The sequence below is a fragment of the Pipra filicauda genome, unplaced genomic scaffold (genome assembly GCF_003945595.2).
Source record: "Pipra filicauda isolate LSUMZ 115617 unplaced genomic scaffold, ASM394559v2 scaffold3_size10097308_pilon, whole genome shotgun sequence".
In the NCBI taxonomy this organism is placed as follows: Eukaryota; Metazoa; Chordata; class Aves; order Passeriformes; family Pipridae; genus Pipra; species Pipra filicauda.
The window spans coordinates 4,545,797-4,573,225 of NW_024104532.1; the positions used below are offsets into that span (position 1 = coordinate 4,545,797).

A 27,429-nucleotide genomic window follows, 5' to 3' on the forward strand; every position below is an offset into this window, starting at 1 on the left:
GGAAGAACGTGAATATTCACGTGCATGTCCACAGGGAAAAGAGGAGGGAAGCTGAGCAGTCGCTCAGCCCTGCTGCTCCCTTTGAGGGATGGCAATGCAGGTGCCCAGAGGGGTGGCATCCATGGGTGGCCCTCTCCTGCCCCTACAGTGTGCTAAGTGGGGTCTTAGTACCCTGTGGGGTGCTTTCCCAGCATGAGTGGAAGGGCACCATCCCAGGGAGTCCATGGTCAAGCAGTCTTAGAGGTCCTGCTGAGTGTCCTGCACCCATGGGGGTCACCTGCCTCATGCAGGCATCTGCTCTGTGCCTCTTCCCCCACCCCCCCTCCTCCTCTTCCTTCTCCTCCTTCTTCTCCTCCTCCTTCCAACTACCTATCTGAGGACAGCATCTCCCAACTTGGTGCTGCCAGGCCTCAAAGCATCACCAGTTCTATTTTTTGGGCTGGGAGTTGGGGGGGATCCCAATCCATCTGCTGTTAAGCAGAGTCTCAGGAAACCTGCCATTCATCCTCCCCACAGTGCTCCTGGCTGCAGTGCAGTGCCGGGAGGGTTAATGTCCTCCTCCTCCTCCTCCGTCTCCTCCTTCTCCTCTCAGCTTCTCAGCCATCTTAAAACCGCTGGAGCTGGAGCTGTGCAGTCCCTGTTCCCACTCCTTTTACAGTATGGGCTGGCTGGCCAGGGAGCCCAGCCGGCTCCTCCATCCGTCCAGCTCCTTTCCTTCTTTGGATGTCCCCTGTGCTGGCTGCCCAGGCACTGCCTCCCTCCCACGGGACCAGTGCCCCTGGTGCGGGGTGATGGCCGGGGCGAGGGGCTGCCCGGGGCTGGGGCCAGCAGTCACAGGGTGAGATTTTTGCAGAGGTTTCTCCAGGACAGCACTGGGTGTCTGCCAAGATGGATGCCAGCCGGCTCCCGGGCACCGTTAGCACTTAGTGAGCCCTTTATACCTGCAAATCCCTTGGCGGGCGTTAGGAAAATCCTTCTGCGGGAAAGGTGGGAGAGGGTCACAGTCAGTAGCTGGAGAAGGCTGAGGAGAGTGGACGAGGGGTGAAGGAGCCTGGTGCAAAATATCCCATCAAGTATGGGCACAGGACTCCTTCCAGTAGGACAGCAGCAAAGCCTCACCCGGCACGTGTCACCATCCCAAATGAGCTGTGGTCCTGGAGTGGGGGAAAAAGCAGTAGGAAGTCCCCCAGCCCAGAAAGCTGAAGACAGGGAGGGCAGAACTGCAGGCAGGGAAGACAGAACTGTGGGCAGGGAGGGCAGAGCTGTAGGCAGGGACAGAGCTGTAGGCAGGGAGGACAGAGCTGTAGGCAGGCAGGCTCTGCTCCCCACTGAGCTCTTCCCCCATCTGCCATCCCTCACATCTGGCCTTGGGAGTCCCAGGGGTGTTGCTGGCAACCGTGGGAGAGTTGTTGGAGCATGCGCTGTCCAGACGGATGGACAGCCACAGCCACAGCCACAGGCACGGCTGTCTGTCTGTCAGGACAGCAACAGCACGTGCTCCCAGCTCTGCATCCCCAGTGCTCTGCGGCCTGTTACCCAAATACCAGCTACTGCCCAAGGGTTTATGCCCCTCGTGAACCTGGGGAAAGCAGGGGAAAGGCCTCTGGGGCTGAGGGGGGAGGCAGAAGGAGGGCGTCCCTGTGGCCCCTCTCTGCTGCTTCAGCAGATGTCAGCCCTGGGAGGAGGAGGAGGTCATCCAGAGATCACATTTGGAGATTTTTTTGGTCTCTGTAAGTCTTTGTGCATAGGATGGTGCCTGAAAAGAGAATGAGGGGAGAAGGGGGAGCAGGCCCCAAAGGCACAGGGAGGTTTTAGACATGCTCCCCCCCCCCCCCATGCTGCTGCATGTCCCCATGGGCCACTGGCAGAAACAGCCTCACTGCAGCCCCCATGGACACACCATGGGGGTCAAGGACCTGTTAGTTGGAGGATGGCTTTTTCAGCTGCCCTGCAGTGACCCCCATGTCTTGTCCTGCCTGTCCCCTATGGGGACACCAACCTGGGGTCTGAGACCCCTTATGCCTGCGGACATTGAGCTGCTTCTGAAGCTGCCCAGCTCAGCTTCCAGCCAGTGGCTGAGATGCTCAGAGCAGGCACAGTCACCTCTGCCCCTGCCGGGGGGATGCTCAGGGTGTCTGTGTTGCACCCTCCCTGTGCCAGCAGTGGGTGTGTGTGGTGGGTGGGTGTGCGAGGGTGGGTGTGCAGCAGGAGTGCCAGCAGATTCCCAGTCCCCACCTGAGCGGTGGGTGGCACAGGCACAATGGGCATCACGTTGCTGCTCCCACCACTTGATCCCATTCTCCCCAAGGAGTGTTTGCTGCCAGCCCAGCTGCTGGCGGGATGAGGCAGCTCCCCACAACTTGTGAGACCCTTGAGTGGTCCCAGTACCAGGGTGTGTGGGGTGCAGGACTGCTGCTCCTGTGGGTGCCATGGGTCCATCCGCTCTCCAGCAGGGATGATTAATGCCTTAACCCCTCCTCTCCTGCTGCTTCCCAGCCTCCCACTTGGACAGCAGGGTGGCTGGAGGGGAAATGCCAGTGGACTGTGGAGCTGGAGGGCTGTGTCCTTTGGCCGTTGTTGTGGTGGTGGGGCAGGGTGTCCAGCAGTGCTGGCAGCAGGGCGCCCTGGCCACCCAGGGAGCAGGTGTCCCAGCGTGAACCGGCCAGCCGAGAGCCCCGGCAGCAGGAGGCAGGATGCCTGGAGTTCCCATCCCGCTTGGCCCTGTCTCAATGGGACTGAGCGCCAGGAGTGGGGGGATGGCTTCTGTGAGCAGCCAGCAGCGCCACAGCCCAGGCTGGCTGGCCTGGAGTGCATCCCTCTGTTTTACCCATTTTTCTCAGATGTGGTGATGGAGGCAGCAAGCACACAGCCCAGAGCTTGATGGCACCCAAGGTAGCATGGCTCCCTGCCCCTCCTGCCTCTCACACAGGCCCTGCTGCAATATCGCCACTGGAGAGCAGCAGGAAAGGTCCTGGGAGCCTGCTGTGCCTGGGCAGGAGGCTTTGCAGGCCTACCAGTTCATGCCAACCCTCATCTCCCAGAACGGCTCTGACAGCTTCACCCCGCTTGCTCCTGCCTGTGCCTTGACCCCATGGCAACCACCTTCACACCACGGCCCTGAGCTGAGCCTGGCAGGATTTTGTGCATTCCCAGGCATCCCACTCCATCCTCTCCTGCCTGCCCTGCTCTGCCCTGAGCATCAACTTCTTCCCCAGCACCTCATTTCCCATCTGTGAACAAGGTCTCTTGGAAAAACCTTGGCAAAGTGTCGCAGAGGCTGCAGGTCCCCAGCAAATTTTGGGGTATGTCTCCTTCCCTCCAGGATGTGCAACAGAGGGATAAATCCTGGTGTTACCCCAAGTGCTTGGCAGAAATGGTCCCTTGCCTGTAGTGCCAGGGAGACAATAAGTGCAGCCAGATCAAGCACTGGCTGGTTTGGGTGAGGAAGCATCCCTGCATTTTGACAGCAGGGAAGCCTTAGGAAAGCCACTCATCCTTTGTCAGGAGGCCTGGGTGCTGCTGCTCCTCTCACCAGGAGCAGGGGGAATCCCATCCCACCCAGGCAGGACCTGCTCATGGCAGTGCATCTCTACACCCCTCTGGGATGCAGAGTGGGGGATTTGCACTCACGGCATTTCACCAGCAAGCCAGCCCCATTTGTCAGGAGCCGCACAGAGAGAAGGCTCGTGGTTTTTCTATGCTTTGCACGCTTTTTGGGCCATTATGAGCCTCTGGATGTGTCCAGGCAGTGCCCAGCCATGGGCAAGGGGAGCATCAGTGCATCCCCTCGGCTCCTCTCTCACCGAATCCAGCAGCTGCAGGATAATAAATGAGGAGTCTATATTTAGACGCAGCGTCTGGAGAAGCGTCACGGTGTTGCCAGCGGGTTTTACCATTCACCACAGGCAGGTTTTCCCGCTCCTCCCGCTTGATGCCACCTTTGCAGAAAAGCTCATCAAAGACATCTAGCACCAGCTGGAAAAGCATCCCAAACAGAAGAACCAATAACTACACAAGATCTCGGCACCTGCTGAGGGATGACAGAGCGGAGCATCCCAGGAAGCCTTGGAAGGAGCTGGCTTGGGCCCTGCTGCGTTTGGCAAAGGCCTTATTTTGTTGCACAAAAGTTTGTAGTAAAGAAACAGGAATGAAGCCATCCCTTGTGCCCCTCCTGGTACTGCTGTGGGTGCATCCCGGACGGCGTCTCTTTTCCATGTGCTGGACTGGCTGATTCCCGTCCATTTCCCAATGAGTGGAACAAAGGCTGCTCTGCAGCACTTCCCCCTCTCTACATTCCCACCCGGGCTCCCTGGGTTGGACACCAGCCGTGGCAGAAGCCCCACAGCCCTGGTGCAGGCGGGCAGCTGGCTTCATCCCACTTCATCCTGCCTGTCAGCACAGCTGCAGGTCTCATCCCACAGAGCTGCTGATCCATCTGGTGCCTAAACCTCCATGGCATCCCGGCTGCCCTGGCTGTGCCACTGCAGCTGCTGGGAGCAACCAGGGGTGGTGAGGGAACATTTCCCTGATGGAGCCAGGGCTGCCGGGCATCCGCTGACTCAATTGGTGGCATACGAAGTTCCCTGTAATCCATGTTGAAATTTAAGGAGAGGCCAGAGTGTTGTGCAAAGGCTGAAGAGCCCTGTGCAAAGCCAAGCTACAGGTTTCCTGGCATTCCAGAGTGTGAGGTTGGTGCTGGCTTGGGAGTGCTGAGATTTGCATGAAGATTCCCGGTGCTTGGATCTGGGTTTTTTCCCTTGTTTTGCAATGTCAGAGGCTGTTTGGAACAGATGCTGGCTCCTCCCCTCCTAGCCTGGGGAGAGTTTCTCCAGGCAAAGCCAAACACTGGCCATTGCCATGAGGTGTGAGTGTGGCAGAGCCAGCTGGTGACAGACATGGTGACCAGCTCTGGCAGAGCCCTCCTTTGAGGCTCAGAGCACTGTGACTTTTTTCCTGCATCCTTCCAAATTTTGATTGCAGCAGGTCACAGGAAGTCTTTTGCTTGGGTTCTTGCACTCCCCCAAGGATACAGACAGGGTGGGAAATGCCAATGTGGCCACAGTGCTGGGCAAAACTCACCAGCAGTGGGGCAAACAGCCCCTTCCCCGCTGCTGCACTGTGGGTCTTCCCTTCTTCCAGCCGAGCGTGATGGAAACTGTGGCTGCCCCATCCCTGGAAGTGTTTAAGACCAGATTGGATGAGCTCTGAGCAACCTGGTTTAGTGGAAGATGTCCCTGCCCATGGCAGGAGGGTTGGAATGAGATGATCTTTAAGGTCCCTTCCAACCCAAAGCATTCTAGGATTCTATGGTGGGTATCATGTGGGCACGAGCTGCACATGGAAAACATTCCCCCTGACTGCCTGTGGCGCCAGGACACTTGAGGACACCTCAAGGACTGTGAAAAGCTCGTTCACAGTTGAGCTGGGGGATAACAGCACATCATGCTGGAGGATGGCGAGCCCTGCCTGCCCCCACCCCCTGGGGCACCCTGGGGAAGGAGAGCCCCTTGCTCACAGCAGCTGTGGCGTGTTCAGCGTGGGGATGGAGCCCAGGCAGCTGCCTGCAGGGGACTGGCAGCTGTTTCGGGAGGAGGAGAAGGAGGAAGGCACCTGACTAGCAGGCAGCAGTCCAACTAGTTGAAACAGCTCCCGTTGTGGTTTGCATAAGCAAGCACGGCTCAGCCGGGTCTGGGTACACACGGCTCCACCTGCTCACCCAGGGCTGGGAATGGCACTCGATGGAGGCACCGAGGTGGCTGCTTGCTGTGGTGACGTGCCCACTGTGTCCTCTGTGCCCTCCACGCTGCCAGGGGCTGGGAGGTGTGGGGGTGGCTGTTTGCAGCCAGCAGTGGTGGGAGGGTGCTTGCTCGGGCTGTGTGTCCCAGCAGGATCCCCGCCAGTCCCCCCATGGTGCCGTGCCGAGTGCAGTCATGGGCCCTGGTGCCCTGCCTCCTGCCAGACCCCTCCAAGGTGACATTGGAGCCTCTGCCCAAGGACACCTGGCCATGATCCCACATGGCAGCGTCTGACACAGGGAGCAGAGGCAGCCGAGACGGATGGCCTCTGTGGAGGGGAGATGGATGGATAAAAGCAAGGCACAGAAGGTGGTGGTAGGGCTGCTGACTGGAGCTGCTCACATGACTGGGGAGCTGCTGCCAGGCATTGGGGCCACGCAGTGTATGAAGGTGGCACACCAAGCAGGAGCCTTAACTCCCACCAACCTTGCACAGGGATTGGGGCCATCTGGGACATGGCACTGCCAGGACAGAGATGGCTTCCTGCACACCAGAGGGGACCCCCAGCTCTGATGCTCCCAACCTGGAGGCAGCCAGTTCCTGGGCAGGTTGTCAGATCCAGATTTCGAGTCTGGATTTCAGGCCAGCCTGCCCCGGCTTTATCTGATCCCTGGTTTAGCAAGGGTCAAAAATAGGGGGGACAAGGCTTGGGAGCAGGCAAGCTCAGGGCAGGGTCACGAGGGAGCTGGCACAGCACATGGAGTGGGTAAAAGAGTCTGATTTAAATTAAGAAGTAATGCTTGTAGGCTTCACCCCAACTGGTTTGGGAGGAGGAGGAGAGGGGCCCCAGCCCTCAGATGCTGCAGCAGGGAGCGGCCAGACCCCTCCTCTCCTACCCTGTTGGAGCCTGTCTGTGGGGGTTTTGAGGAAGGCAAAGGTGTGGTCCCCAGCAGGTGGGAATTTGAAACAGCACAAAGCTTTGTGTATGTGGGTTTGCATGTGCTCCTGAAGGAGCCTTTTGCCCTTGTAGCGATTTTTCTATCTGGAGATCTTGGAGCAGTTTCTTTCCAGAGTGAGTCAGTTGTTTGCAGAGTAGGAAGACCGGGCAAAGTGGGTTGGCAGCACCAGCTCCATGCTGTGGCTCCCAGAAATGCTTCCTGCCGAGCCAAAAAGCAGGGACAGAGCCCTGGGCCCCTGAGGGCAGGTGGCCTGGCTGGGACGTCCCTGAATGCTCCGGTGTGGACCCGGACACAGCAAAGCCTTGTGCTGGCTGGTGCAGCACCAGGAAATCCCCAGGCCAAACAGGTTGTGCTGGTGAAAGCCCAGCGGGCGCAGGAGCACCAGCCTGGCTGGCCCAGAGGTGCTGCTCAGGGATCACACCTCCACCATCCATCCAACTGTGAGAGTGTACACAGCCTGTGGTCACGGACCTGCTGGGACCTGCTCTTGTCTCACCTTCCCCTGGCTCGGTTTTCCCACAGAATTGGAATGGTATCAATACTGCCAATCAGCTCATATTAGTGGCATCCTAGCACTGATGATGCCCACCTGGAAAATACCCACCTGTCAGCATTCCCCTTCCTCATCGGCTTTCTGGGCAGAGTCGAGTTGGAGCAGAGGCACAGGGTGACCACACCAGGTGGTGACAGGTCTCCTCTGACCAGGACACCTCCAGGCACTGTGCAGAAAATGGGCAATAATTTAATTGGGTGAAGCAGGAGCAAGGAGAAGAGGGAGCCCCCAATTCAGGGGACAGGGCGGGGGGACCCACTTCTTGGTCCCTTCTCAGGGGGCCCTGGTGATGGAGAGCAGTGAGGTGCAGGCAGCATGGCCATGCCATGGGGTGCCAGGCCTTGTGCAGGGCAGCAGGCAGCAGCTGGAGCGGGCAGTGCCTCCTGTTCCCTGCAGCAGTGGATGGATGCAGAGAGGGGCAGCCGGCAGTGCTTGCTTGGCAGGGCTGGTGCTTCCACCCCTGCTGGGATATGGGTCTGGGCAAGCATGGACAGGCTGGGTGGGAGGGTACGGACAGATCCACGTGGTTTTGCCCTTCCCACAGTGGTTTTCACCCTTTGAGATCTTGTGCCTCCAGCTAAAAATTTCATTTTTCATGTGGGAGCTGGGCACAGCGTGGGGTCCTGCAGACCCCCCTGGCAGAAGGGCCAGTGCAGGACGAAGGGTCTGTGGAGGATCTTGGTGGGTCGGGTTTGGTGGCGGTGCCCTGACCCCCAGCAGGGTATGGCGTGTCACCGGAGCATGCCTGTGGCGGCAGAGTGTCAGGGCTGGACTCACTGAGAGGTCAAGTTAATGCAGGAAGATCCTCCTTACGCCTTCTTAACCCCAGCTTGAACCTTCCCCGTCTCCTGCCTCGTCCTGATTAGCACTAAGAGGCTGCTTTGCTGCCGGTGGCACAGGCAGCTCTGAACAGTGCAGGGCACTGCGCTGTCTTCCATGGCAGGGAAGGCCTGAGCACCTCTCTGAGCTTTGGTACCAGACCTGCAGGCGGGAAGGCAGGCAGGAGACATGCTTCCCTTCCTCCCCTGCTGCCACCTCCTTGGCAAAAGGGACTGGGAGTGCTCCTGGCAGGGGGCCAGACAGTCCCTCCTCCTCACAAGGTCTGAAAAGGCACGGGAGGCTTGGAGAGGTGAAGGGCATCCTGCAGATGATGGTGACAGACCTGGCAGGGGGATGACATTGGATTGGAGTGTCCGGCAGGCAGAAGGTTCTTTCCACCCACTCGTCAGATGTGTATGTAAAGGGGCAGGATTCAGGCGGGACATGGACTGGCTTTAACCTCAGCTCCTGTTTCACAGCCGTGGATAACACCGAGTGCCAGAAAGCGCTGGGAATTACAGCTCCCACCAGGCTGCCTGCCGAGCCACTGCCACCCGGAGAGCCCTGTGTGTGGTGTCCCAAGCCAGGGAGGAGGGTATGTCAGTGATGACAGTTCCCTCTTCCCCGTCATTTCACAGCCTCCAGTCAGCAGCCCCAGAGCTGGTCACACTGTGGGGTGAGCGGATCCAGCCCAACCAAGATCCTGCCCCTCCAGTTGCTCACTCCCTGCTGCCAGCCCACGGGTCCCAAAAGCCTCCCGGCTTCCTGACATTGACTCTGCCAGTGCCTGGGAGTAGCTCAGGGATTCCCAGGATTACAGGCTGCGGCCGTGGCTCCTGGAAAGCCAGGGTGAGCTTTTGAAGCAGTGGAACATCCCAAGGTTCTGGCTGTGAGTAGGGAGCACGGCTGTGGCCGGGCTTGATGGTACAGTTGGAGTGGGACACAATGTGGCATGACGTGGTGATGTCCACGCTCCCTGCAGGCAGTGGCTCTGCCTTCTCTGAGGCTACAGCAGGTCTGACCTCACTCATGCCGTGGGGAGCTGGAGGGACAGTTACTGCCTCAGGCAGCGATTTGCTCTTGGAGCCAGCTGAGAGGGGTGCAGAGCTGTCAGTGCCAGGGTGAACAGTGCCCATGGAGCTAAACTGGGTGTATAGGGATAGGTCTGCTCCTCCTCTGGTCCTGGAGAAGGCTCCTTGCTGGCGTCCCTGTGCCCACAGCAATCATGTGGCTGCTGGCTGCAGGGACATGAGAAGAGGAAGGTCTGAAAATAATCACCCCCTCATGTTTTCCTTTCAAAGGAGGGAGTTGCCATCATGGGGAATTTTTGTGACCAGCAGAGCTGGCTAACAGTCAGCTCCTCAGTGAGTCAGGCACTTATTCCCTCTCGTGGTGCAGCCTGGCCCCCTGTGCTGCCAGCCTGCCTGGAGCTCAGGGTACCCCCACTCATAGGGGTCCCCAACTTGTCTCATGGAACCACAGCATTTCCTACCACCTCCAGCTGTGGGTCTGTGAGTGGAAGCAATCCCAAGAGTTTCAGGGTCTCGATGCCCCACTGGTCTCGGCCACAGTCCCCACTGCTCCCTGTCCTGTAGGGCATCTGTGCGGAGCCTCTTGAGCTTGTGGGGCTTGTGACACCCCTTGCTCTGTCCTTGCCCCACACAGGCTGTGCTGCCTCACTGGAGAAAGGCTACAGCGAGGTGAGCATTGTATAACCCCTGCCTGCTCCTGCCCTGCCTCTCTCCCCATGGCCAGGGGGTCACATGCCAGGGCTGGAGCCCTCCGAGCTGATGGGACATTTCAGTTCCCACTGTGCTTTGCTGGCTGCTGGCTGTTGGTCCTGCCTTTGGTTTTGGGGAGATTACAAGGCATTTCTTAGAAAACTCCATCAGTGTTCCGGCCCAGGCGGGTGCCCTGCCTGGCTGATGCCATTGAGTGGTGCCAGCCCCACTGCCTGCGGAGCACCCGTCGGTGACGGGGACAAGGCTGGCAGCAGCCACTGGCAGTGCATATTTGGTGGTGCCAGGATCAGCACCACCAGGTGGTGTTTGCCAGGCTGGCTGCTGGCAGGGTTGGCATGGGGTGCTTCTGTTTGGCTCGAGGGATGCAAGATGAAGCTGTCACACTTGGGGAGACAAGTTACCAGCATGCTGTGTGTGCCCAGGTGTGCTGACACTGCCTGGACAGCCCTTTGCCTGGCAGATCGTATCCCAGGACACGGCAGCAGCAGCCTCTGGCACGGGGCTGTTTCCATTAGGTCGTGTTGAGAGAGGAGCATGGCTCTTTGGGAACAGCCCGTTCCCTGCTGTGTCTGCTCCTTGCATGGAGCACAACAACCACTTGCCCTTGCTTGTGCCTGGTGTTGGCAGTGTGAGGGTGCTGGATTTGGGGGGTGCTCTGAGCTCTATGCAGGGGCTGCAAGGTCTCCACGGGTCTGTTGTGGCACCAGTAGGTCTTGCAGTCCTGGGCTGGTCTGTCCTGGAGCTCAGGCAGAAAGAAAGTGGACTCTCTAGTTTAAAGCCCAAATAAATGGCTGCTGGGTATAGTGTAGACATGCAGCTTTGTAACCCGTGATATACTTTGCTGCTGCCCTTCTTCTTAATCCCGACACACCTTTGTTTAAAGTGTTCCAGCAGAACGTTGTTTATCCAGGCCATTATTACCAGTATCTCAGGCTCCTTTTTTCTATCCTGTGACTCAGGGACACTTTAGTGCAATTTCTTCCATCTTTCCTCCATATCAAAGATACTCCTGGCAAGTTCATGTTTATTGTTTGCAGTTAATGTTTAATATTTCCTATTACTGGCATCTCGTGGTTGATCTTAATTACACCCTTCTAAATGTAAGACAAAAGTCAGCAAGTGAGACTGTGTTCAGGCTGAGGCTGTGGCTCAGAGCCTCATCCTGCTGGTGCCTGGGGCTGGGTGCCCAGTGCACCCCCTGTGCCCTCTTGGCACGTCGCAGGCCGTGTTGGGAAGGTGGCTGCTCCATGTGTGCCACAGAACCACAGAATCATTTACATTGGAAAAGGCCTCTAAGATCATCAACTCCAATCTTTGAGTCCAACCTTTGAGTCCAGCCTGTGTTGGCACAGAGTGTCCGGCGTGGGGCCCGGCACCGCCGCGGCGGCTCCCACGTGCTGCACCAATGTGGACAAACAGAAGCTGGTTTTGAGTAGCTCCAGTGGAAGAAAGGATCAAGCTTCTGTTTGCTTTGCCCAGGCTTTAAATGTGGATGCTGGTTTTGCCTCTTGCTGGCTGGGCTGAATTGTTAAAATGGATTAGTAGAAATTTAAAAAAAAAATAAAATTAAAAATTAACAGAGTGCAGAGGGCAAAATGCCCTGCTCCTGGAAGGACAGCGAGGTGTCACATGCCTCTGTGCAACCCAGGAGCCTGGGAGATTCCTGTGTGCCTTTCCCCTCAGACCTGGGGAGCTGGATGAGGGAGCAGTCTGCTGCTGCCAAGCCCTGCCTGTGCCCTGCCTGTGCCCCCCTCCACCGTGTCAGTTGGTGGGTTTGCAGGCAGGGTCCCTCGCCTCCACTGCCCCTCAAGGAGGTACCACTCACCCTTCACTTTGGGGCTCTCTGGCTATAAATATCGTGGGGTGTCAAGGGGCAGCGGGGCCAAGTCACAACCTGACACCACCTCTCCCTCATTCACAGTGACATTTTATCAAATGCCACTCGGGAGGGGGGGGTTGCTTATCTGCTGGCACACACTGGTGACCTTCAGAGATCTGGCCAGGTGGCTCCTTGCTGTATTTACACTTATTTATAGCTCTCTCCTCCATTCTCACCTCTGCCCTCCTCCCCAGTACTGGAGTGGGGCTGCCTGCCTCACATGGGTCCCTCTGGGCTGGAATGGAGCTGACGCATCCCTGGGGGTGACGAGGGGCTGGCAGCACCCAACTTTGCCCCCTCAGGGTGCTGGTAGCCTGACTGCACAGGGACCCTGTCCCACGGGTGGCAGCTGCAGGAACAGCAGGGTGCACCCCAGGGCGGGTGGGGCTGAGTTTGGTCCCAGTGTGGGTCATGCCCCCAGTGCCTTCCCACTCCGGTGCTGGGACAGCCCGGGAAGGTGCCAGGGGTCTGCAGGAACCAATCCCAGCCTGCCCAAGTGGGGCTCCCCCTGCCCGAAGCAGCTAACGGGGTGAGCAGCTGTGCCCACCGTTGCACTGCCTGGCGAGAGCTCATCCCGGTGAAACAGCCTGGCGGTGCCCGTCTCCCTGCACGGCTGTAATCCCCATTTCAAGCAGTCTGTGATTACGGATTTCCCTGATAAGCCCAGACGGCTCTCTCCAAAACCCCTGCCCAAGGATTTTCTTTCTTTTTAGAGCCAAGCCTGGGGTGAGGGCAAGGAGGGAGAAACTCCCCGTCCAGGCGCTGGGATCCGACACTGCCAGTGGGGCTGAGGGAGGGCTGGCGGGAGCTGGCACTTCATGTTCTCGGCATTTCTCACCTTCTGCTCGTTTGGGTCCCAGCCTAAATGCTACTGGCTAATTTGGGGCTCTGTCTCCAGCACGTGTGGATGTATATTTATCTCTTAATGCTTTGAGTAGGCTCTTGGCTGTGGGGAGGGAGGAGGCTCCGTGCACGGCTGAGTCACTGCTGCGCTCCTCAGGAGGAGGTGGGTTGCCTGTTTCTGGCTGGTTCCTTTGGCCCCTCCGAGGAGCTGCCACTTTCTTTCCTTTTTTTCCATACAGCAAAGTGGCACGTGAATGACAAGGCAATTGCAAAGCATCCTGGGGCTGTGTCTGCAGGCAGCAATGCAGAGCTGCCCTCCCAGGCTTAGGCAGGATTAGGATCCCGTGAAGGTGCTGCCCGTGTCCAGCAGCACTTTCACGCCGGCAGACTTCAGAGGCTGAAACTTTTGCAGCCTGACTAAGCATGAGCACAGTGTGTGTGCCATCACAGTGTGCTCAGAGCTCACTCCAAAATACTTGGCCACAACTTCAAGGGATTGGACCCAAGGGTTTTGCAGATAAGGGAAATTTCTACTGGTGTTGTTGTCAGGGTGTGACAGAGGAGAGGACCTGCAAGTCTCTTTGTCACGGTCACTGCCCTGTCCCCAGCTCCCTGAGCCAGTTAAGCACAGCAGACAATGAGCTGAGCTCTCATGCTTGCCTGGCAGCAGAGCTGTGGTTCCTGCTCTCCGTGCTCAAGGATACGGCTGCTCCTGGGAGCCAGCAGCCCATCCCCAGCCAGCCTCTCCAGTCCTTCTGACTGGGGGATTTAGTTTGAGCAGCCCAAGTTGACACTGAAAAAGAGGAAAACATTCCCTGTCTCGTTAATCCAATATTTGAATTAGAGTTGGGCTTGGAGAGGAGCTTCTTGTCTCTGCAGCGATAAGACCTCACATGCTCCCACACCAGAATTAACACTGCTCCAAAACAGGGGAAAGAACTGAAAGGGAAATGTCCCACTTGCTGTCCCCACAGCGTCAGGAGCCAGCACTGAGCTGTGCTCAATGGGGCATCCTTGGATGTGCCTCCAGCCAGAGACTGCCCACGTACCAGAGCTGCTGGGGACATTAGAGACAGTGGCCCATGCTGACCACCCTCAGAGTCAGGCAGGGAGATGGAGCTAACCCCCAGGCCAGCTCCTTGTCCTGCCTTGCCTTGCCCGGGAAGGACAAAAACTGGGGGCTTTGCAAAGGGGCGGAGAGTCAGAGCAGCTGGGAGTTCTTCCATTCCTTCCTGGGGATGACCAAGGAGACACCAGAAACTCTCAGACTGATTTGCTCACACAGGGTTTCCAGGAGAAGATGGAACACAGGCTGGAGGGAGCCAGCCCCTCCTCACTCGCAGTGCTCAGGGAGAGGCCCCATTGGCGCTTTGTCTGGGAGCATTTAGGTGCAGTTGAGGCTCCCGGGGACAGGAGAGTTGGCAGAGTGACCTCTGGATGTCCTTGTCTGCCAGTTTGGAGATGTCCCTTGTGCTTTCTCACTGCTGCCAGTGGTGGGCATGGATGGGGGCCTGGCAGTGGGGTGGCACAGCCATAGTGGCACGGAGCCCTCCTGCTCACCTGGTTGTCCTGGGCATGCACAGCATAGCTGCTGCCAGGTCCAGCAGCCTCAGCAGGGGCACAAAGTGAGCACAGACCCTCTGCATGAGGGTCCCTGGGGAACCCCTTCTCCCACAATTGGAGTGACAAACCCCTCACAACAGGCAGGACTATCCAAGCTCAGTAGCAGATAAATAAAAGTGTTGCTGCTCTGCCAAGCAAAGCCTCTGCAGAGGGAAGCTCTGTGCAACATGTGAGCGAGCATCAGCTGCCTCTCTGTCCTAGAATTGCAAATGCATCTCAGTTGGGGCTGAGGTCGGAGTTGGTTCATACTTTAAGGAAAGCGGAGAAGGATGCCTCTGAATGGAGGCTGTTCCTCAAATGTCCTTCACCTTCCAGCTTTGGCTGCCAGGTGCAACTGCCAGCACGGCATTGCTTCCAGAGAGGATGCCCAGCGTTGGGCTCCTGCTCCCTCAAAGGATGGAGGTGTGTGGCATGGGGGCACCTGTGTAGGGCCTCTCCTCCCTGGAGCAGGGATTCATCAGACACGTCACAGTGAGCTGCCGGCAGCTTTCTGGTCGCAGCCTTGCTGCAGCACACACAGGCCAGGTGTCTGGGCTGGAGGATGCCTCCGAATTTTTGAGCATGTCTCCATGGGTGTTTGCTGGCTGCACACCAAGAACCCATGGCTGATCTTCCTACAAACTCCCGAGTAAAATTAGAACAAAAGTTCACTCCTCTCCCAAGGCAGCAGGAAATGCAAAGGGTGGGAAAAGGGAAAGTCAGAGCAGATGAGGTCCTGTGCCCGCAGGCAGCCTCCCCACTGCCACTGCCACCCCTGACTCCGGGTGGGGGGCTGGGTCCTCCCCCACCCCCTGTGGCCAGCCCAGAGGGACTTCACTCTCAGCGCTCTGTGCTGGGCAAGCGGTGCTTGGAGTGATGGATTCCGAGCTCAGAGTGACGTATTCCCTCTGGAGATTCAGGTCCTTGGTGGCTGGGTGGGTTAAATGGCACTGTCTAGCAGAGGGGGCTGGCTGGAGCTGTGACCATGTGCTGGGGTGCCCATCCATGTACTCATGTGGGTGATCGCACTGGGCAAACGCTCTCCCCAAGGTTTTTTTTTGAGAAGGGGGCTCATCACAGGCCAAGCTGAGTTTTTAGGCACTCCTGACCTGTGCTAGCTGGGAGCATCCACAGAGTGGCAGTGCCGGGGCAGTCCTGCCCCTGTGGTGCCCAGAGAGGGCAGCTCAGCAGCATTAGATTGCAGGAGTTTATTTTTACCCAGCCCTGTTGCCAATGGGGACATGTCACATCTGTGGAGTTGATCAAAAGACATCCCGAGCACTGGTGTCAGCTGCTCCTTGTGATCTCAGCACCAGGATCTTTTCCCTTGTGGCATATCAAAAGGAGCAGGAGAATTTGACTGCTCTGCTATTTTTAATTGAACGCACACACGCACACACAGAGACACACGTATATATATGTATGTATGGCTTTTCTAAAAATAAAAGCCTTTGCCTGTGTTCCCATGGGAAGATTTGGGGAGAAGGGGGAGCCAAAGTTGTTGCAAGACTTTTTTTGGAGCAGGCACTAGAGCAGAGGGAGGAAGGCAGGGATGGGCCACAGCAGGTAAGGGACACATCTGAAAGGCCAAAGGACATCTGATCCCAGAGCAGTCCAGGCTGCACCTGAGCAGAGAGGGAAGGAGAACAAGGGGAAAGGTCGCATCTGTGTCCCCCAGAGCTGGCAGGGATGAGAATAGGGACCAAAGATTTTTGCAGGGCAGGTTAGGAAAGCCCCAGCCTTGGGGGGCTGTGAGGAGTATCAGATCCTGGAGCCACTCAGGGGTGCCTGATATACTTTGTGGCACCACACTTGTGTAATCTACCTGATCCACATCCCTCCAGCAGCAGGATGAAGGGAGGATGCTGGGGAGAGCATCCCCCACCATGGGGCAGCTCCCAGGCCCTTGCAGAGCTTGGGCTGGGGCAGTATCAACAGCCCCAGCTGCCGTGACATGGCACTGGCTCACCATTGGGCCATGAAAATGCTCTCCCCCCTGTCCTTGCCCGTGCTTTCCCTGTCTCCCACCTCCCCTGGGATTGGTTGGGGTGGAAGGCAGGTGAGAAATGTAAAATGGGAGTGAGTGTGTGCATGGGAGTGCCCTTTGGGGTGCCCTAAACACAGTGGGGAGCACAGTAGACAGGCTTCTCAGCCTGTGGGAACACAATCAATAATCCCAGATTATCCCAATTTGACCAAAAAAAAAAAAAAAAAGAGAGAGAGAAAAGCTGTATTTTCCATTCCTCCAGCTGTGTTTGAAATCCCTTTTCCTTCCCGTTGAGTGAAGGAGGAGACCCTTCCAGGGCGCTTCAGGAGGAGGAGCCCCCGCCTTCCCCTGCCCATGCAGCCTCGCTCACATGCTCAGATGTTTGCCTGCTCCAAAATCCATTTGCTCTGTAAATAAACTTGCTTCCCTCACTGCCAGAAAACTCCCCCTGGGCAGCCAATGCTGGGAGGAGTCGCACCAGACCTTTCCCCTGTGTGGTTGAACCTGGACATAGGCACAAAACCAGGCACCGTCCAAATGCCAGCACAGGCAGTGGGTGCCAGTGCCAGCCCTCACTCCAGGGGTGCTGGGTGCAGCCATGGGGTTTTGTGGGAGGGCAGTGGCTGGAAGCCAGGCTGAAGCAGGGCAGGTGCCAGCTCCTTTCTGTGGTTGAATGGAGATTTTTAGCTGGGTTCCTAGAGCTCGCATCACCCTGTGTGCACCCGGACATCCATTCATTTCCATGCCGTTTTCTCATCCTGTACAATGCAGGGAGCGGGGTCTGGATTGCACTGGTGGTGCTGCTTCCCCAGAGGGACTGTCCCTGAGTGGTTCAGTGCCGTGTGGCAGGGATGGGAACAGGGTAGGGACCAGGTGTGAGGCCACTCACAGGAGTTGCTGTCCCATGTGCACGCAAGACTCTTGCCTTGACTTCCAGCTAGATAACCTGGATGTCACCCTTAGGTGGCACCAAAGGCAGGAATGGCCCCTAAGAGCTCCAGCAGCTGCTTTGCCACAGCTTGGGTGGCTGTGCTCTGCCCCGAGCGTCTGCTCACTGCGGGAGATGAGGCTCTTCCAATGCAGATGCTGCTGTTCTGACTCCTGCCACAGCTGGGACACAAGAGGGGGTTTGATGGAAGTTGTGGGGGTGTTCTCAGTAACCAGCAGTGCCAGTGTCAGGCTGTGCAAACCAATCTGGCAGGTGTGCAGTGAAGAGGTGCTCACCATGCTCCACACTGCCATGAAATTGCTCCTGGAGCCATGTGGAAAGTGGGTCTGAGAAACGGGCCTGAGCAGAGGTGGGAGTGCACCAGGAGACCGTCCTGTCTCCGCAGGTGGATGCTGCTGCCCCTTGCTTCCTGTTCCCCTGGCACAGCAGTGGGCTCACCCCCTTTCTCTTCTCTGTGCAGTACGAGGTGTCTGGCGAGGAGCACCTCTACTCTGACTTCCCGGAGATCGATCTGTCTCAGCTGGATGCCAGCGACTTCGACTCGGCCAGCTGCTTCAGCGAGCTGCAGTGGTGCGGGGAGCACTCGGAGACAGACTCCAGCCAGTACAGCACTGATGACTCCGAGCTCTTCCAGGTACCCCCATCCTCCTGGCACAGGGCACCCGAGGATGGAGGCAGGGGGAGGAGGGAGGGAGGAGGGAACACGCACAACTATTAATATCTCCTCCCCAGCTGATTAGTGCTCCATTAATTTGTGCACCGGCTCTAAATGGGGCAAGCGGAGTAAGGCTAATGAGGAGGTGGAGGAGCAGAGGAGGCTGCTGAGCCAGCCCTCCTGTGGTGTATTATTCACAGGGAATTACAGCCGGGGTGCAGTGCGTCCCGTTCGATTCCCGGAATGGCAGGATGTGCCAGGGCGGCAGTGCGGGGGTCTCAGCGCTGTGGTGTGGGGCAGGATTATTCCTTTCCCAGGAGCAGAAAGCAGCCCCACCCACGCTGGCTTCCCAGTTTTGGCAGCCCCCTCTGTTTGGGTCTCGGGTCCTTTTGGCAGAGGTGGCTGGTTTCTGTGCTTGGCTTTGTGCTGAGATGGATCCATGTGCCAGCATGGCCTGCACAGTGCAAAGGGGTGCTGGGACAGAGGGTGCTCCTGGGCACAGGCAGGGCTGGTCCATAACCCTCAGCACTGTTCCTGTCTCTCCTTGGAGAAGAGCTGAGCATCTCGTGGAGCTGTGAGGCCAGGGCAGGGCTGTGAGCACAGCAGAGGCACGTTTGGAGACAGGGAGGTGCAGAAGCTGCCTGGGGATCGGGCACTTTGCCTTTCTCACATTTCCCAAAGCTCATGCCATGCCCTGGATGTGCCTATTCTTGGGGGCTGGAGTTTCTCTGCCCTCCTGAGCAGCACCCAGGCCCTTACCCCTCGGACAAGGAGGTTGTGACCCACTAGTGTCAACTAGTAACCAACTCTGGGTTACATTTTGGGAGGGAGCAGAATTTATATTTAAACAAGGGGAAAAAAAACCAAAAAGCCCCAATATTTTCTAACCTGGCCGTAATAACAACCCTGTGGCTTTTATGCTGTGCTGATGCTGTGCTTGAAAATGGTCCAGTCCAGCTGAGGGACCTTCATCACGAGACGCATATTTTCCGCTGAACTTCCTGGGGAAAAGATAAACAGAAAAGAAATGCAAAAGACAGGCCCATTAGGAGCAGTGGAGTATGATGAAATGTATCCCACTGAACTTATATGCACAGTGCTCTCGTGCCAATAACAGGAGGAAAAGAAACGGAGCCAAAAATGGAGCATCCTGCTGCCTTTCCCTGGAGCCTGCTCTAGTAACTGAGAGCAAGGTTAGGGCAGGGAACAAAAGATATTTAATTTTCAAACAAGATGAGAGAAATACAGGAGGGTGTGTGCAGGCAACAGTCCTGCTTGCTAGCCTGAATTTACCCTCGTGCTAATTTTATCACTGATGGTAGCCTGCTTCTTGTTGGACATGGTTTACATTCGGAATGTGATGGAGGAGGACCAAAAAGAAGGAACTCCTGACTCACTCCAGCCATTCCTCAGCTTCTCTGTCCTCTCTTGGGCTTCTGCAGTGTACTGCCAGATTGGAGGGGAACTCGTGGGGCTGGGAGGGCACTGGGAAGGCTGGAGGTGCATCAGCCAAGCCGAAGCTTAGATGGAAAGAGGGAGGGACCCAAGAGGTCGGGTCAGGGCAGCAAGAAGGGAGGAGGCAGGAGCAGCCCCTGGTCCTGACTGGCCCAGCCACAGACACTCACAAATCTTCCATTAGCATCCCCACATCATGCTGTTCACCCAAAGAATAGGTCAGGGGAGCTGTAATGCAAGGCCTGTAGCTCTGAGGGCTGTGCTCTGTGGACACGGTCCCTTGCAGAGCACTGGGTGCAGCCAGCTTTAAGTGTGAGGGCTTAGAATCCCTGTTGAGCTAGAGGTGCCTGAGTTTGGGGGCTTTTAGTGAAAACAAAACTCATACTGGTTGTTGTTACAAGCTATGGTGTTTGGCCAGCAGTGCAGCCCAGGCTGAGCTTCCCCTGTGCCCTCCCAGGGGGCTGTGCCCTCTTGTCCACTGGGCAGCCCTGGGCTGAGCTCCCAGCTCCTCACATTTTCTCTGCCTTCCCTGTCAGGAGAGCTGCAGATTAGCCAGCCGTGACCTCTCAGGCCTCCCCAGCCCCGTGGAGGGCAGGGGGCTGTGCCTGCCCCCTCCCTGGGCTCCCATCCCAGCTGGGGCACTTGCAGCCCAGAGTCAGGAGGATCTGGGCAAGGAGCCTTTTAATCACAGATCTTTTATCTTCTGCTGTTTGCATGATGGTGGGGGGGAGACAGCTGTTGGGAGAGAAGATGCTCTGATTCATTATTTTCTGTTAGGGGTGCAGGTGGACAGATTGATGCTCCTTTTCCAGTTGGGTCTCTCCTCCTCATCCCATCCTGGTGGTGTGCTGGGGAAGAGCTCTCACAGGTTGCCCTGTGGGGTCACTGGGAAGTGGGAGCTGGTCAGTGAGAGCTGCTGTTGCACTGCTGGTCCCTCTTCCCCCACCCAGCATCTCACAGACCCTCTGCCCAGCCTAACCCCCCCTCTCTTCTCTGCCTGCTCATTTCAGATAATAGACAGCGAGAACGAAGCGCTGCTGGCAGCCCTCACGGAGACATTGGATGATATACAGGGAGATGACATGGGCCTGGCTGCCTTCCGAACTATGGAAGAGGGGGACACGCTCAACCATGCCTACACCTCACCTGCCCCCTCCCCCAAACCCACCGCCCCGGTCACGGGGGGGCCGTCCCCGGCCCCCGAGTTTGATGAGCTGTCTCTAGTAAGAACCCACTTCCTACTGTTTAAGGTGGATTTGGATGAGCCCCTGATAAGCCGGCTGCATGGGTATGATAGGAAGCAAAGGTCTGAATTTTTTCATTCTAGGCTTAAAACTCTCTTTAACCGTCAATACCAAAGCATATACTTGTATTGTATACGTATACATGTTCTGCATCATTGCTGTCACCTCCATCGCCATCCTCACGGGAACAAGCTGTGTGTATACCAATATGTATATGAACGGGGTGGGGGTGGGTGTCAAAGGGGTGGGGGCTGCTTTGGCAGGACCCACAGTTGCTTTTAATCGGACATGCAGATGTGGGGCTGCCTGGGGGTCTCTCTGGCTCATCCCAGCCCTGTGTCCATGGGCAACAGTGGCTGTTCCCACCCACCTCTGCCCTGGGCTGAGCTCCCTGCTGCTCTCGCAAGAGGGACACAGGAGCTTGGCCTGGGTGTCATCCTGTGCCCTCAGCTTTCAGTGGGAGGGTTTGACCCTCCCTGTCCCTTCCACCAAAACCCCTCAGGGTCTGTGTGGCCTGCAGTCCCTACAGATTTGGTGACCAGAGTATCCCTCTTGGTTCTCTGCCATATTGGGGCTCCAGCCCCGCTCCCCATCCTGCCCAGGACTAACTGGCAGCATTTACTGCCATCCCGAGGATATCCTCAGGGACATGGTACCCAGCCTGCTCCCTCCTGAGGCTCACAGTCCCCCCAGGGACCCCTCAGCCTAGTCCCGGGGTCTCCCCAAAAACCCAAAAGGGGAGGAGTGACATCCAGTGGTGACAGCGTGCATTTCCACCGCCCACGCCCCTGCGCAGGGGTATATATCACACACGATATGTCTGTGTATATATAGGATGTATACGTTGCAGGGGTGGGGGGGAAAGGGTGCTGGTTGCTTCCACCAACAGGAGCTGCACACCTAAAGTTGTGGGTGCCCCGGTTGACATTTCCTGGCAGACCCTGACCTGGGCACCCCCTGTTTCTATCACCCCTGTACCCCCCAAGGGCTCTGTGCCCACCGACCAGCACGGGAGCCCCAGATCTGTCTCCTCCGTGCAGTCCCCCAGTGCCTACGCAGTCGTCTTGCTATTGAGCTGTTGTCGCCTTCGGTTGTGAGCGCGACATGGGTGGAATATGAAATGTTGTTGCTGGGTGTGGGGTTGGTGTTTTTCCTCCCCCTGAGCAAAACTGGGTTTGAGTAGAAGAAAAATGTTATGCTGACCTTGCCATCAGAAGAGATGGCTCTGCGGGTGACCCGGGGAAAACCCCACTCCCACCACCCATGGGCTTTGGGGAGATCCTCGACAGGTCCCACAGGGGTTTGCATCTGCAAAATGCCTTGAAAGCTCATTAATGAGTCCAGGCCCTCTCTGGATGTTTTGGCTAAATGAGCCTTGCACGGGGGCACAAGTGAGTTGTCCAAACCTGTCACTCACATCAGCACAAAGCCTCTGTCACCTAAGGGCAGAATTGTTGGAGTAAGAAGTTTGGATGCCACGGCAGCTCCTGTGTATCTGACAGGAGCGGGGTTGCCCCTGGGAAGTAAAGTCTCTCACGTCTGCACTGCCCCGACCTGCTTGAGGGTCCCTGGGGACATGGGTGAGTGCTGTGGAGACAGCCCTGACCCCCTCAGGGCTGCACATGGCCAGGCACCTGCCCCCACAGCCATGGTGGGGTGGGAAATTCCTCCCTGCCTTAGATTTTTCTTGCCCCATTTTTGGGCACGCGTGAGCCAAGGGCTGCGGCCCTGCTGGCGCTTTCTCTTGCCCTCGCTGCCATGCCGACTCTTTTTCTTGCCACTTCTCTTTGCAGCTGAAGAAGTTGCTCCTCTCTCCATCGCATGTGCCTCCGAGCTGTGAGGCTCAGCGGGACGGGACCGCCCGGCGCCCGGGGACCCCAAAATCCCGACCAGCACGGCCCTGCACGAAGGTACTTCCTCATGGGCAGAGCTCGAGCCCGTGCACTGCCCACCTCTTGGGAGCTAAGAAAGGCACTGAAGGATGGTGTCAGGGAGCATGGGCAGCCTCTGAGCTGGGCAAGGGGCTGGGGACGGGCAGAAACCATTACCTGTGGTGTAAAGTAAAATATTTGCAGGTATTTTCCCCAAAAATGCCAAGGCAGTGGAAAGGATTCAAAAATGTTTATTTTGGAGGCAAAGACACTGAAAACTTACAAAGAAAAATTCTGCACCAGCAGTGAGAGCGCTGGGCCTGAGAAAGTAACTCCTCCGGATCTTTTCCAGGTTTCTTATCTTCTCTGGCCTCCCTCTCCCAGCCTCAAGACAGGCACAGCCTGTAACATCCTGAGAGTTTATCTCTCCTCAGACCAGAGAGACACAGGAGGGACACAGGAGGGAAAGAAACACTTCCCCCATCCTTGAAAAAATGTTTGTTCTTAGGCAGAAGGTCTCCTTAAGAAACAAGTTAATTAAGCTTTAACCTTCCCGTTACAAATTCTTCCAAAAAGGGGATACCTATTCCTACATGTGGCGTTCCCATCCCTCTCTGCGTTGGGCTGAGAAATGCCTCGATCTCATTTGGACCCCGGGTGGTTCAGCCTCTCCCAGCTTCCCTGGGTGCCCATTTGTGAAAGCCCCACGTGCTCCCTTGTCCCCTTCTCTGCTGACTCTCAGCCCAAGCCAGGGGCCATCACCAAGGAGAGCTGCATGCCATGCTGCAGAGCCCACCCCTCACTTAAGCTGATCTGAAACCCAGCAGAAGTTGCCACCAAAGATTTTTCTACTTTGCTGATGGTTATTGTGCAGTGCATTAGGCCTGGCAAATTAGATTGCCTGGGAAGAGCAGCAGATCCCTCCCTGGAAGAAGGAGCATCATTGTGTGCGGCGCTTGGGGCAGGGGGCTGACCTCCACACAGGTTGGGGTGTTTCTAAGCCAGAACTGGGGGGTTTGAGGATGTGAGTTGGCTCTGTCAACATGGAGGGCTTCTCCCTCCATGCCAGGTACTTGTGTCTGATTTTCTCCTCTCTCTTCTCCAAAGGTGGAGGGTCCCCGGGACAGGAGGGCGAGTGTCCCGCAGGCACAGAGCCGCAGCTGCACTGAACTGCACAGGCACCTCACCTCCACCACCCCCTGCTCCCAGACCAAAGCCCCCCAGGCACCCGAGGAGTGCTCCAGTGGTGGCCACCACCCATCCCCGGGCGACTGCACCCATCACGAGGACGACAGTGACTCCAGCGAGGACTCACTGAGCTCTGGTGACTCGGTGACGCCCCTCTCCTCAGCGGAGGATGGCTCCGGCAGCCAGTTGTCCTGTGAGGGGGAGATGCACTCCGTGGTGGAGCTCATCCGCTACATGCACACCTACTGCCTGCCGCCGCGGAAGCTGCCCACCCGTGACCCCGCCGACGCCAAGCCCCAGCCCTGCAGCAGCCCCTTCAAGAGAGCCAAACCGGACTGTCCTGCACAGCCGGGCCCCCCTGGCAGTGCCCAGAGCCGGCCGGGCTGTGCCTGGCAGGCAGCAGGGGGCTGCAAGAAGCCCGGAGCATCCTTCTCCATCCTGAAGGAGCTGCTGGCGCGGGACCTGCTGTGTGATGTGAGCAAGCCATACCGCCTGGGCAAGCCCGTGTACGCTGCCCTGGCACGGCCACCTGGCTCCTGCTCCCCTGTGCTGCCAGCCCGGGATGGGGAGGATGCCAGTGGGACTTGCACCTCCAGAGTGAAAACAGCACCAGAGAAGGCTGAGCCACGGCAGAGCCCTGGAGCTGAGGCAGAGGCACTGCAGGAGCTGAGTGGCCATGAGGACAATGGTGGGAAGCAAGAGGGGACCTCAGGCACAGCAGTGGGGAAGGTGGCCCGCAAGCAGGACAACACTGTTTACGCCGTCCGCCGGTCCAAGAGACTCAACCCCGAGCTCGGGCACTGGCTATCCTTCCTTGATGAGCCACCCCCCGAGCCCTCCGTGTCCCTGGCCTGCAGAGAGGCTGCACCATGCCCGGTGCTGGAGGGATTCTCTGCCGAAGAGCCTGCAGCTGAAGTGGAGGTGGGGGGCACAGCACCATCGGCGGAGCCCCAGCCCCTCTCCCTGGGTTCCCCAGTGGATGGTGAGGTGGGAAACGGGGCTGAGAGCCGGCGCTGTGCCCTCCTGGAGCAAACAGGTGAGGAAGCCGTGGGCTGTCACTCTGCTCAGCCCTCCCTTGTACGTCCATGCTGCCTGTGCCATCCCTGCCGTGGCCAGGTGATACTGGCCAGGCGCTGGACACTCAGCTGGCAGTAAAGCTATGAGCAGCCCCAAATACAGCCCCATGTGCTGGCTGGTTTGGGGTCCCATGCATGGGGAGCTGGTGGCCTGTTCTGATTTTGGGGTGCTGTTTCAATCCATGGGGGCCTTCTACTCCCGTTTCTCCATCCTTATATTGAGAGAAGCTGATGTAGGGCTCACCCAGCAGGGACCAGGCTGCTCCATCCCTCCAGGTCCCTCTTGCCCATGGTCTCACACTGTGCCTGGGCTCTGGGGTTCATTATGAGCATGAATGGCTCAGCCCTGGCAGCGTGAGCCCTCTCCCTCAGGGGGGCAAAGCCCCCAGTGCCCAGCCCCTGCCAGACCTTGGGCGCTGTAGGGAGTACAACTCCACTGGTAACCGGCTTCTCTCCTGCCTTTCAGAAACACCCAGATGTCTCACGCTGTCCTTGGCACAGACGTAAGTGCAGACGGGGTTGAAGGAACTGTGCTGGGGCTGGAAACCACCTTGGTTTGTGTAGCTGGGCCAAGCCTCTGCTGCAAGCACACAAAGCTGCTTTTGCAGAGGAGACTGAGCCACCCAGCTGGGCACAAGGTTGTGGGGAGCCACAGCCATCACTAGGGTGTAAGGAGCCAGGATAGCCTCATCCTGAGGGCTGGGCATTTCTGTGTGTGCCCCAGAGCACTCGCTGGGACGGGAAGGGCACACTGCTCAGCCCGCTGCCCTCACACCCCTCTGTCAGGCACTAGCCATAGTGGGAGGGGTCACTTGTAGGCAGCATTTTCTCAGCTTCCTTTCAGGTTTTGGGACTGTGGTTCACCTAAACTCCCTCCTGATTTTCTGCTCTTCTCCAGTGACCCAGCCTTTGGGAAGAGAAACTTTGAGTCAATGCTGACTGTGGAGCTGTGTGGGACAGCAGGTAGGACAGGCTTTTAAGTTTTGGGTTTTGCAAAATTCCTCCATAGGAGAGGACAAATTTACCCTAAATTCAGTCTGGAGTCATCAGCTCCAGCCTACCCAGCCAAGGGAGCACATTTATCCTCTTCACACTATGAACACGGGAGACTCCCCTCCACATCTGAGCACTACGATCACTTCAGGGGGATGTGTTTGGGGTGGTGGGAGCTGTTCAGAAGTCCCCTGAAGGAGCCAGGAGGGAAGGGAGAGTCCTCTGGTCCCTGCTGGGATCAGGCATCCTTCTTTTTCCCCAAGTGCCACTGGATGGATGAGGCTGTGGGGCTGAGCAATACCTGGTGCAGCCCAGGCACTGGGGTGGGACAGGGCAGGATGGCAGGGGCAGAGCTGACTCCTACCCTTTGTTTGGGGGGGTCCAGGTCTCACACCACCCACCACTCCGCCATACAAGCCTGCTGAGGAGGACCTGTACAAGCCAGACATCCCCCAGGAGCCAGGGAAGGAGGACGGGATGGCCCCCAGCCCTGGGGGTGCAGGGGATGTGGCAGCCTCCCGGAAAGCCCCCAGGAAGCACCCCGAGAGGACGGAGCTCTTTGCCCACCTGAGCCGAGCTGCCACCACACGCCCCACGCTCCCCGAGCAGCAGGGCCTGCTCAAGAGGCCCTTCTCCCGCTCCTTCGGGGACCACGACTACTGCCAGGTGCTCAAACCCGAGGCTGCCCTGCAGAGAAAGGTGCTCAAGTCGTGGGAGCCCACGAGCCAAGTGGAGACGGAGCACAAGAGGAAGGTCCCAGCTGCCCACTACCAGGGACTGGACCTCGGCAAGGAGGCAGGCGGCGAGATGCTGTGGAAGGATGGCGTCAAGCAGCTGAGAGACCAGGAGATCAGAGCCAGCTTAACAAAGCACTTTGGCTTCCTGGACACTGCTCTCGATGACGAGGACATGGTCTTCTGCAAGACCCCCGAGTATGACACCGTCTTTGAAGACAGCTGCAGTGAGAGCGGCTCCCCTGTGGAGGAGGAGGATGAGGAGGAAGAGGAGGAGGAGGAGGAGGAGCATGGCAACACCAAGCTGTGCCTGCGGAGAAACCCCCTCTCCAGGACCAGTTTGCATTACTGTTCCCGGAGCAGGTCCAGCTCGGGGTCTTCGTGCTGCCGGTCGCGATCACCTGCCAGCAGACGCACCTTCAGGTACGGGGGCACGGGGACCTTGGGATCATTCTTGCCTGCTGTGTTTTTCCATGGTGCAGGGTAGCCCCGGTCCTCTCTGCTCTGCTGGCCCAAGTAGTAAAGATGTTAATTAATGAAAGAAAAGCTATAAAAATAATTGGTTCTACATCAGCCACTGCTGCAAAAATCAGCCATGGCCAGAGGAAGCAGCAGCGGGGTGAAGCAGCCAAGGGCTTCCGTGGCTGACAGGGCATGGGCAGGGACCTGAACCTGGCTTGGGAAGGGGTGAGTGGCTGCTGGAGACACCCCCTGGCATCTATCAGAAAAAGCTTTCCAGTGTCATTTCCAGTGTTTCTAGACCCCCATCTCTCCTTGGCTGCCAGTGCTCTGGAGTGTCCACCTGCTGCTGCAGCCACCACATGCCTCGGCTTATCACTGATGTTTGAAGCTTTCCCCACCAGCTCCCCCCATCCCGGGCTGATCTCCTCTCCCTCGCTTCCCAGGTGTGAGAATGGCGAGCAGTGTCAGGGCGGGAGCGGGCACCGGGGCCAGCTGGAGAAGAGACGGGAAAAGGCCATCGTAAGTGGGGGGACCCCATGCTGGGACAAACCAATCCCCAGCACTCAGTTCATCTCCCGCTCCAGAAAAGCAGCAGTGGAGCCCATTAGCCCTGGCTTCAGCATCCCTTGGTGCGAGGCCAATGTTAAACAAGGACATGGGGGTGGAGGAGGGAGAGAAAAACC

General features: G+C 57.6%; 1 protein-coding gene across 1 annotated transcript in view; it reads left to right on the plus strand.

The window, feature by feature from the left end:
- Window positions 1-27,429, plus strand: part of PPARGC1B (PPARG coactivator 1 beta) — a 50,384-nt gene that overhangs the window by 15,144 nt on the left and 7,811 nt on the right. Inside the window, exons 2-9 of the mRNA XM_027718666.2 lie at window positions 17,529-17,702; window positions 20,189-20,401; window positions 22,216-22,332; window positions 23,401-24,517; window positions 25,024-25,060; window positions 25,456-25,520; window positions 25,936-26,707; window positions 27,190-27,265. Of these exons, the coding sequence (XP_027574467.2) occupies window positions 17,529-17,702; window positions 20,189-20,401; window positions 22,216-22,332; window positions 23,401-24,517; window positions 25,024-25,060; window positions 25,456-25,520; window positions 25,936-26,707; window positions 27,190-27,265 (2,571 nt within the window). The remainder of the gene's footprint in view (window positions 1-17,528; window positions 17,703-20,188; window positions 20,402-22,215; window positions 22,333-23,400; window positions 24,518-25,023; window positions 25,061-25,455; window positions 25,521-25,935; window positions 26,708-27,189; window positions 27,266-27,429) is intronic.